Source organism: Tenrec ecaudatus, chromosome 16 (assembly GCF_050624435.1).
Source record: "Tenrec ecaudatus isolate mTenEca1 chromosome 16, mTenEca1.hap1, whole genome shotgun sequence".
Classification (NCBI taxonomy): domain Eukaryota; kingdom Metazoa; phylum Chordata; class Mammalia; order Afrosoricida; family Tenrecidae; genus Tenrec; species Tenrec ecaudatus.
Genome location: NC_134545.1, coordinates 88,801,075 through 88,811,689, shown reverse-complemented (window position 1 = coordinate 88,811,689; position 10,615 = coordinate 88,801,075). Strand labels below are relative to the sequence as shown.

Sequence of the window (10,615 nt, the reverse complement as noted above, 5' to 3'; positions counted from 1 at the left end):
TTGTGCACAGCATGGGGTTGAAGAAGGGTTTGAGAGACTAGGAGGCCACCCAGTGACCTAGCTTTGAGGTGATGGAGGTCCAGCTCAGTGGCAACAATGGGAACAGAAGGTACGATGTTCAGTCACAGATGGAAAGGAAAGGAGGATTAGAAAGGGCTTCGACCTAGAAACTCAAAGTGAAGGCATCTTTTGAAGGGTATCGGAATGGAAGCATCTCATGGGCTGTTAGAAATCTAGAGTGAGGCCCAGCTCTAAGAGCTCATTTGAAGGTTTTCCACTTAAACTACGATAGCAGAACCCTTATGGTCATTGAACACCCAGAGACAGGAAGTGTAAATGCAGGAGGCTTTATAGGGACTCCACAGTTAGGCCATGTCAAACTATGAGCTCCCTTATAAAGTAGAAGCTGTGAGTCTTCGTATCTGGTGAAGCACAAGCTCAGCCATCTGCCCCCTCATCAAAGCCCATAATCACAGGCTTCCAGTCTGTTTTGCATGTACAGCGGTAAGAACCCTCGGTATGTATTCATATCCACGCAGAGGGCTGATGTTACGGGGTCTTTCTTCATGGCTGCCATCCAGAGCTTAAGTTTCGGAGTGTGGTCTACACACCTTCGGGAGGGGAACAAGAATGAAAAGCATGAGCTAGGGTAAGCAGGAAGGCAGAGGAAGACTTGTTTCTCATCATCAGCACTGCAGTTTCATTTTGTTTCCCTGGAACCTTTACAAACCTTTCTTTAAAATGCATGGAACCAGAGATCTTAGAGGTCTTTTTTTAATGCAGAAGCTCTGATGATAGTGGATTCCATTGGGCTGCTAACTCTAAGGTCAGCAATTCGTACCCACCAGCTGCTCTTTGGGGAAAAGACGAGGTTTTCTGCTCCTATAAAGATTTAGGGGCATCTTTTGAAGGGTATCCAACTGGGGTCAGCTGAGGGACTGGATGAGAATGTCACGCAGCTAAGTCCTCTGTGCGCATCATTGCGGGTCTGGAAAGCTGACTCTGGTACGGGAAGACCCTCACCATGGTTATGAGATATAAGGAAATCTTGATATACATTCTTATGACTGAACAGTTGTCCAATAACCCCCCCAAAAAAGGAGCTACCATATAACATGAATCATTCATGTGCCTGGCTACTCCCTCTGCCTGGACGTTATCTGTAGATTAGAGCAATCGGGTTCTACAGTAAATCACTGTAAATGTAGGGAAGTTTGAAGTCAGCTAGCGCTAGGACAGACAATGGCTCACCTCATTGCTGGTTTATTATGTTACCAGCTCATGACATTACTTATTGATTATGTTAACTGTATGACGTGCATGCCTTATGAAAGAGGTGTAAGCTCCATTAAATATACCTATTGGAAAATACATTTTCTCTCACTCCTGACATGGGACAGGGAGCCCCTGTGCCCCACTGTCTGTCTGTCTTTAATATTTTCCACAATCACTAAGTCACTCCTGAGGACCCACTCAAATGGCGGGGATCCCCATGCCCCAACATCCAAATTGAAGAGTCTTATGGGCTGTTAGAAATCTAGTGTCCCGTAGAACCACTAGATGAAATCAACTAGATGGCAGTCAGTTTCTCACACTCATTGCCACCCAGTCGATTCCGATTCCAGCGACCCTGCAAGACGGAAGAAATGCTCCTGTGAGTTTCCGAGACTGTAATTCCTTACCGGGTAAAGCTTAGAGGTCAGTTGGGAGGTAGCACTAGACATACAGTCTTTCCTCCCCTTATAAAAGTTCACATCCTGATGGATTTTTACCAGGAGGGAAGGAATACATGACTTAAAACCACCGCCCACCCCCACGTAAGGTACGATGGTGTGAGCATATGAGTTGCCTGGAAATTCAAGATTCTCTTGCCTGACTGTCCTCACCAGTTTTATTACCTACTTTCAATTCCGTTTTTTAAATAATAATAAAGATCAGTATATAACACTCCACTGTCATTGTATTCAAATTCTTACCCAGCTAACTCCAGTGGCTCCAGGATTTCAAACCAAGGCCAGATGAGGTAATCGAGCATAGAAAGAGAGTCGCCACCAAAGAAAGTTGTCTTCTTATTCACCAAAACCTGAACATTATAGAGTTATTTCTGCATCAGAAATAAAGAAGGCAGATTGGGCAGAGCAGGGTAAGTGTGAGAGCTTTACTCTGGCCATGTCTAAATTGCATTGTGCTGTCAAATCTGTTTAATTAAGCTTTAGAGTCTGTTGGTTTGGGATGAAGCAAAATAAACGAAAATAGAGTCAAATGAAACAAGCCACAGAGTATCCTGACAAAGGACTGGTATTCAGAATATAGAACACACTGGAGATCCACAGACAGAAAGGCAAACATCCCAGTAGGAAAATAAGCAAGACTTGAATTTTACCAAATGGCCTCGAATTACTTGAGGGGGCACTCAAATACCTTAGGGAAATGCAAAGTAGAGCCAAAATACAACACCACAACCCACCCACCGGAACGGCTAAAATGAATGTCAAAGTTAGCAAGGCCATGGAACAGCTGCTGACTGGAGCATAAATCGGCATGACCAAGAAAGATAAAGCTTCCTACTCCCATAAAGACTCTGTGGTTTTCCAAGACTGCTTTTCTCAAGTGGCTGGTGGTTTCCAACGCTGATCTTGCAGTTAGCAGCCCGATGTGTAGCTACTACACCACCAGAGGAACAAACTGCACACACAGAGGACCCTCACTGAACTGAGTGCAAGAAGCCAGACCTAATAAAAAGTGTGTGTACTACAAGATTCCATCTGTATATAACACGTTATGGGTGCTGGCCCCACGTTGAAACTTATTGGAACAGTGAGGAAATTACAATATAAACTTTAGAAAAAAACTTAGAAAGGAACAATGAAAACACTGCTTTGACAACAGTCACATTAAGTTTTGATTTTGACTCTGGGCAATGAATGGAAACAAGCCTAGAAAAATAAAAATGGATTACAAATTGTAGAAATGTGGGTGAAATTTTCCCTTTCCTTGTCATTGTGTTGATTCCATAAATAAAATGTGGCAAGCCAACAACAAAATATATTTGCTTGGTTTACTTTACAGCCAGTTGCTGTGATTGGTTGCCAACTAAACCGTCTGTGGCGTTATTTGTCATTGTCATAAAGGAAGGTGGGAAATGGGTGTATGAAAGGAGTGGAAGGAAGAGGAAGGTAGAGCTAGTCTATCCATTCCTCTGATCCAAACTAGAAGAGAAAATTGATTACCTCCTCCAGCTTGCTGCATTCTTCACACAGTTCTTCTTTCAGGCCAGGGCAGTCTTCCTTATCTTGCCTCCTAACAAAGCTTCCTAACAAAAGTGGTATCTGAAAGAGAATGATTTCTTAGGTTATAAAGTACATCCGCCTCTCGTCACCTAACAACGTGTTCCATAGCTCAGAGTCCTTGCAGTCAGGGTGTTCTAGAAACATCCCGGGGAGCAGAGCACCTGGGTCCACAGAAGTCAGGTTCTGATGAGTTGACCCCAGTGTGTGACCACCGCATGTGTGCAGAACAGCCCCGTGCCACAAGGTTTTCAAGGCTGTAACTGAAAATAAATTACTAGTCCAGCGCTTCGGGGTGGGTTTGAACCGCTAAACTTTGAGCCAGTAGTTCGAGCACATTTGTACCAACCAGTAAGCCCTGAAGTAATGACTAATGCCAATAGCACAGAAGCCATGTCCTCTCTGGAATGTAAATGTGCAACCAGCACTATTCTGGAATGCTGGAAGCGCTGCGGCCATTATAGCCAACGGAATCAGTGCCCCGCACCAAGTCTCTTTCCTCGGACCGCTCAATTCTGAAGTGTGACTCGTGTGTGTGACAGGAAGAGTCTATCCAGTGTGTGTTCCAATGCTTTGGCCTTTGCTATCTGATTGCAAGAAGCAGTCTTCTCTCCGGTCAAAATGCAGGAGACTCTCGCAGTACAGCTTGGCCTCTTTGGACCTGGAGGTCTACAGACAGCCTGTCAGTCTGGGCACATTAGAGAAACCAATCTACAGAACCTCTTAGGCCTGTGTGGTAGTCACCTAATCTGGTGTCAATTTAAGGATTAAGAGTGTAGGGGTGGAGTCTAGGCTGTCAATCTGGGCAAAATCTGGTACTTCCTCCTTGGAGGCTCAAGACACCGCGCTGTGTCTGTCTGTCTGTCTGTCTCTCTCTCTCTCTCTCTGCCACTTCCTGGGAGACATTGCAGAAGACAAGCCACATGGGCACACCTCAGAAGCCAGAGAAGCCACAGAGAGACTCCTGCCAAAGATGAGATGTTTCCAATGACACTGGATGCAAAGACTTTCTGCTCACTGGCCTGTGATCTGCATTCAGCGTCATTGCATGTGTTTTGTGGGTATGAAGAGGACTTTATAGATTGATAATTGGAAATATGAGCCAGTATCTGACTTATGGACTTGATCTGGGCTGGGATGTTTTCTCAATGTTCAACTGCTCATGTAAATAAATCTCTTACACATATGTGTGTCCATGGATTTGTTTCTTCTAGTCTACCCAGACCAACACAATAATAGAGAGTTTTATATAAAGGGTAAGTGCACACCAGGAAAACATCCCAACCCAGTGCTGCACAAGTCCAACATTAACTCATGTGTCTGACACCAATCCACAAAGTCTTCCTTCTTCTCACAAAACACACACAGTGATGCCGACTATAGGAGGAAAGCCGAATCAGTGAATGTGTAAACATCTCAGCACTGGCAGGGGTCTCCACATGACTGCTCCAGCACCCAAGGCTGCATCGGGGTAGGCCCATGTGGTTTCTCCTCAGGGATGTCTTGCAAGAAGTGAGCCTTGCAAGTTGAAGCAGGGAACTAACTGGCTAAGGCAGCTGCCACCTGGTCCGACCATCACAAAGCAAGAGACCCCGGGGAGGGAGGGAAAAAAAAAAAAAAAGAGGACCTGATGCAAAGGGCTTAAGTGGAGAGCAAATGCTTTGAGAATGATTGGGGCAGGGAATGTATGGATGTGCTTTATACAATTGATGTATGTATATGTATGGATTGTGATAAGAGTTGTATGAGTCCCTAATGTAAAAAGAGAAAAGGAAAAAAATGATTAGGGCAAAGAATGTACAGATGTACTTTATACAATTGATGTATGTATATGTATGGATTGTGATAAGAGTTGTATGAGCCCCTAATAAAACGTTTAAAAACAAAACAAAAAAAAAACAAAGCAAGAGACCCGAGAACTAGAAAGGTGAGGCTCACAGAGCCATTTCCCTGCCCTTCAACTAACCCCACATGTGTTTATCGGCCAGGTTGGCACAATGAACTTTAACTCACAGCCCTACTGCCCAAACTTCTGTCTGGGCCAGGCTGGTCTTTCAGCTCTACTGCTTAAAGATCTGCTCCAGGTGGTTTCCCTCTGATCAGTTCCCTTTGCAATGCTCTTTAACTTTGACTTTCCTAAAATCTTCACCTGACTTTGCTAGTGACACATAAGCGCAGGGTCAGTCGATGGCTCTCAGTGGGAGGGTCCCAGGAGGAAGCAGTGGCCCAGGGCTGGAGGAGGAGTTCATTTCTGGTGTGATCAGCTGTAGCTAGAAGGATGGGGTCATGTGACACACAAGCTAACTCTGCAAAATGTGTGCAGGAAGGGAAGTAATGACAGACAACCTCCAGCTTTCTAGTCCATTTGGTCTCGAGTCTGTACAAGGAGTCTCCTTTTTTGTCCCTTAAAAAAAAATCTCCAAGATCTGTCTTCCCCTGACAATACAGTATCAGGAGAAGAGAGATGGGCAATTTTGGAAATGAACACCGAGGAACTGGGTCACAGAGGGTTTCCGGACATGTCAGAGCTGACAGGAGTCATCTTCCAGTCTTTTTTTTCTTCTTCCCAGCCACTGAACAACAGCATGGATTCAGCTTAAAATGGATTTCTCCAATAAGAGTTGACGCAAATTAGGTACACACCTTAGCAAATAACTCAAAGACCATCTTTTGGCGAGCTTTCTCATAGGGGTCATCTGGCCACAGCTTCTTCCCTGGGTAGGCTTCATCCAGGTACTCACACGTGATGGCAGATTCACAGATGAGTTGACCCTGACTGTTTTCCAGAACTGGTACCAGGCCAAAGGGATTCTTCGAGAAGAACCACTCCGGTTTGTTTTTCAGGTTGATATTGATGACTTCATGCCTGGAAGACACACAGAAGATAGAAGCAGATAGAACTTTTCTGCACTTTTGAATAAATCCTCACCCGCCCTATCCTCCACTAAGCGATCAGACCCCAAACCTAGGAGTCCATTGGCTTCTCCCTGCTACCCTTTCCCCGAACTTCCATTCGCCCCAGTACTAAATCCAACTCCCAGCTCAACCTCTAGATCCTATCTGGACTCTATCCACTTGCAGCTTCAATTTGACTGTCATCTCTTCCCTGGAAGCTCACAAAAGCCACTCAACCTGCCTCTGCTTCCCCCGGGGCTTCCCGTCAGCCTCTTCACACACGGCCAGGGGAGTGATGACAGAAGGAAACTGTCAGGTCCCCCTCCTATGCTAAACCTCTCCTTTACTCCCCATTGCAATGTTGAGCCAAACTCAACATGCCACCGTGCATTTGCTACGATCCTTGCTTACTTGCCACCCGTAGCTTTTCCTCTGTTCATTATGCTCTGCAGTTACTGACCCTTCTCTGCTCCTTGCGTTGGCCAAACGTAGCCCCACCTTAGACCTTTTACGCAAATATCAGCACCACAGAAAGAGCCTCCAAGTCCATCCAGCCTGGAGTAGCTGTCCAGCTTCCCCTCCACACATGAGCACCTTGTTTTACTTTCATCAGAGAGCTGATGGCAACTCTCTGAAATGATCTTACTCACTGATTTGCTTGGCTATTAGGACGTAGACGCCAGGAACGCACGGATCTTGCTCATAGTAATAAACTAGTCAACATGTAAATGAGCAAAACTGAAGATGACTATGCTAGGAAGAAAATAAAATCCTCTTAGACAAGGCCCCAAATATTGGCTGATCTAATACCTGAATGAAGTAGAAGTTTCTGAAAACTTAGTATGTTACTCCATTTTTGGCTAAGAGAGATCTTAATTTCATATCAGGCAACCGATAAAATTGTGACTAGCATACAGCATAGGAGATTTAGCATGAGCAAAACCTAAGCCCTTTTGTTAATTTGGATGAAAAGTTTCTTGTTTGAAAACAAACAAAAAAGTTTCTTCTTTATTTTTTAAGGATGTTGAAGGATCCTAGAAAAACATCCACTAAGTAAAGTTTCAGAGTAAATCTCCCTGATTTGGTGATTTAAAAAAACTTGTTCAGTGGGTAAATCATTCAAAGTAAACCCCAAAGGAAGAAAACAGGTCAAGTTAAGACTATCTTCAGAGTATAATTAGATCTCTCTTGTATCTTATATGAGATATTTCAGATAAAATTAAATAAGGAAAGACATAATTATCAAATCAAATCATTGTTCAATGGGTAATAGCGCAAAAGAACAGATCAGTCTGTGGATGGCAGTGGGAACCCAAGATTCATTTGTGGGAACGACATAGGAAATAAGCCTCCGGAGAACTCCCTCTGTCCACAATTGAGGGGAGGGAGGAAAGGGGTCACTAAACAAGCGTGCACTTGTTGAGATGAGAATAGAAAACCAAAGGCATAGGTCTGACTTGAACAATTAAAACTTTGTCAGTTGAGCGCCTCCCTCTGATGTACGCTGGACCTGATCTGGTTTTCAACAGTTTTTGTATACTTTGTTCACATTAGGGTGTATCTCAGAGGTGTTATGTCATTGGAAGTCACCCTCATGAAGCTGTGTTACATGTTTTCCTATGTTTCAGTATATGAATCCTATGATTGATGAACCTATAGGGACAGCAAGTAGAATACGCATTTCAGGTGTGTGTGGGGCACACCAGAGGTGATGGGGGCTGGGAATTAAGGGGAGACAATATCAAGGAGTCCAGGAAGAAAAGGAATGTTTGGAAACTGTGGAAGCAATTGAGTCGCAGTTGCACCTTCGGAACGCACATTCCTTTGCTAAGCTGGCGCTGTATGTAAACCAGCAAGTCAAAACGTCTGCCACAAGTGGGAAGCTGTACCTCTGAGAAATGCCTGTCTCTTTTGAAATAGAAATCTAGTGCTTCGTCGCGTCGCTCGAAGCCTCCTGGGGCTCACACTTAATCCCCACTGCTGTCCTGTCAATTCAGCTCACTGCAACCCTGAGGGTCAGCGTGGGTCTGCCGCTTAGGCTTCCAGAACTGTAGCTCGGTACAGGGGCGACCAGACCAACTCTCAGCTGCTGAGCGGCTGCTGGATCTGAATCACTGGTCTTGTCGTTAGCATTTTTTTCCCTTCTTCTTTACCTTACAGCTCTTTTAAGGAAAAGAACTGCCCACCTAGCCGTTCTCCTCCTGGACGACTAAAATGAGTTTACAAAGCCTAAGCAAAAAGTGGAAAATCCCGTGAGGATGGGGCTACATTTTAAGCCTCCGCTGTGCCTGCCGCAGCAAGCACAGACGTGTAATACACGCCTGGTCACCAGATTCCAGCAGTCACTGGCAGGGTGGACTTACCAATGGACATTTAGTGGCAGGCAACTGAGGAAAGTCAAGTTACGATGGTGTATTACCGGTGCACAGTCTACAAGCCATCTGCCCTAGTTTGGCCAAAGCTGAATTTTTAGGGCTAAGGTGAAACCCTTTATTGAACTCAACCGAGAAGCCAACACAGGCCAGCGTCTCTGCCAACTTGGCGCTCTGCAAGGAGCAAAAAGTCCAAACTGTGCCCTGGGAGAAATTAATGGTTATTTGAAGATGGAGCAGACTCAGTCTAATGCAGACACTAGAGGACACGAAGGATAGGGCAGTGACATGGAAAGCAGGCAATCTACCCCCGGGTAAAAGCTTCTGCCAGTGGTGAACAGCCAAGAGAACACTGGGTAAATACCCGTTTTACTTGATTCTCAGCTTTTCAGATTACCAAAATCAGTAAATGAAGTGTGACTGGCTAAATGAGGTGTCCTGGACAGGTGGATGAGGAACCCCTGGTGGTACCAAAGTGAAGCGCTGAGCTGTTAAGGCAAGGGCCAGCGGTTGGCACCCAGTGGCCACTCCTGGCCAGAAAGGTGTCGCACACAGTCAGCTTCAGTAAAGATTTCGGCTTTGGAAACCTTTTAAGCTCCCCGTCAGTTTTAGCCTCCCCTATAGAGGCGCTATGAATCCATGGCAGTGAGTTTAGTTTAAAGGTCCCTATGAATCAGAATCGGAACCGAAATGGGTTTTTTAGACCGGTATCATGGGTGGTCTCCCGCACCCCAAGGGGTTCCTAATTGCCTATGCCCCTAAAAGGCCCGAGAGTTTATTTTGCAGGGGACCCTGGCCCCAACCACCCTGGGACTCCCAGCCCGCCGCCGCCCGGGCTCACTCGATTCCCTTGGCTCTCAGCACCAGGAGCGTCCTCTTGGCGCACGGGCAGAACCTCATGCTGTAGACCCGGATGCGGCCCTCGGAGACCGGCCTCGGGGGCGCGCTACCTGCGGGGGGGAAAGGGGGTCGGTTAAAGCGCCCCGAGAGTCGCCTGCGACCCCGCACGTGGGGCGTCCCGATCACGCCTCACCTTTCCCCAGGCTGCGAGCGGAGCTCCCTGACATCGCGTCGCGGGTTCTGGCCGGGACTGCGGGCGACTCTGGAAGTCCTAGTCCGTGGCCCCACCCTCCGGCCGGACGGCGATCCGGCCCAGCCCCGCGCCCCAGGCGCCCTCTCGCTGTGAGCCCCGCTCCCCACTTGGCCAGGGGAGGCCGTTAAAGCCCAGCGGGTTGTGCCACGGTGTGCGGTGCGGAGCGGCGCTGCGCCCGCGTCTGCGTCCCTACGCGCACCTAGGCGCGCACCTAGCCCCGGAGGCTCCCGCAGGCCCCCCGCACCTCCACGCCAGCACCCACTCGGCCGCGCTCTCCCAGCATGCGTGCATTTCCGATGAGCTGGCCTTGTGGGCTGTGGGGACACTTGGGTGGGTTTCACCCCCGTGGGGTGTCACCCACCCCCTGCTCCCCCTACGGACCTCCTCCCCTGCGGAATCCGTAGTCATACTTGTTATACCTTGTAATCAGAAAATGATAGGTGCTCAATATCACTGTAAATTGCTTAAATGAAATAGATCTTAGATTATTTGAATACTAATGGAAAAACGTTTTGTAAAACCTTTCTACACTGCATTGCATTATTATTTACAGTATTAGAAACTCAGATGGAAGCCTTTACATTTTTTCTCCTTTAATTACTTCGTTCTCAAAAAAAAAAAACGTTTTTGATATAGGTTCACGGATACTCATTGCTAAAACCCCAGAAAACTTGGCAAAATCAGCAACAAGAACAAACAACGCAGCAACAGAGTGTGTGCTGTGACAGCAGTGGGGACCACAGAGCATCACTGTGCCTGGGTCATAATGACGTAATGTACCTGGGTCATAATGACAGCCGTGACTTAAATGCATTGTGCTGTTTGGTGGGATCAAGTCAGTTCCCACCTTAGCCACCCTGTGTGCTGCAAGACAACACATCACCCAGTCTACGCTGAGCCCATTGCTGCAGCCACTGTGCCATGCTATCTCGTTTTTGCTGCCCCTCTACCAAACCTGAAGTTCTCCA

The 10,615-nt window shown here is 46.7% G+C and overlaps 1 protein-coding gene across 2 annotated transcripts; it reads right to left on the bottom strand.

The window, feature by feature from the left end:
* Nucleotides 1–445: 445 nt before the first annotated feature.
* Nucleotides 446–9,621, bottom strand: GSTO1 (glutathione S-transferase omega 1). 2 transcript variants are annotated; one of them, XM_075533963.1, is made up of 6 exons: nt 9,588–9,621; nt 9,396–9,504; nt 5,931–6,153; nt 3,231–3,329; nt 1,977–2,083; nt 446–611 (listed from the first exon to the last, which is right to left on the bottom strand). In XM_075533963.1, exons 1-6 carry the CDS (start codon nt 9,619–9,621, stop codon nt 458–460), a joined length of 726 nt encoding a protein of 241 aa, XP_075390078.1. In that variant the 3' UTR covers nt 446–457. The 2 variants fall into 2 exon arrangements, with proteins under 2 accessions (XP_075390078.1, XP_075390079.1); XM_075533964.1 differs by lacking the exon at nt 3,231–3,329.
* Nucleotides 9,622–10,615: the final 994 nt, after the last annotated feature.

What these genes read in the sequence shown, in the direction of transcription:
- GSTO1 (XM_075533963.1), bottom strand. Translation starts at nt 9,621, where the DNA reads ATGTCAGGGAGCTCCGCTCGCAGCCTGGGGAAAG. An exon ending in CGCTCGCAGCCTGGGGAAAG is followed by an intron (nt 9,505 to 9,587) that starts GTGAGGCGTGAT and finishes TCCCCCCCGCAG; the next exon opens with GTAGCGCGCCCCCGAGGCCG. An exon ending in CTGAGAGCCAAGGGAATCGA is followed by an intron (nt 6,154 to 9,395) that starts GTGAGCCCGGGC and finishes TGTGTCTTCCAG; the next exon opens with GCATGAAGTCATCAATATCA.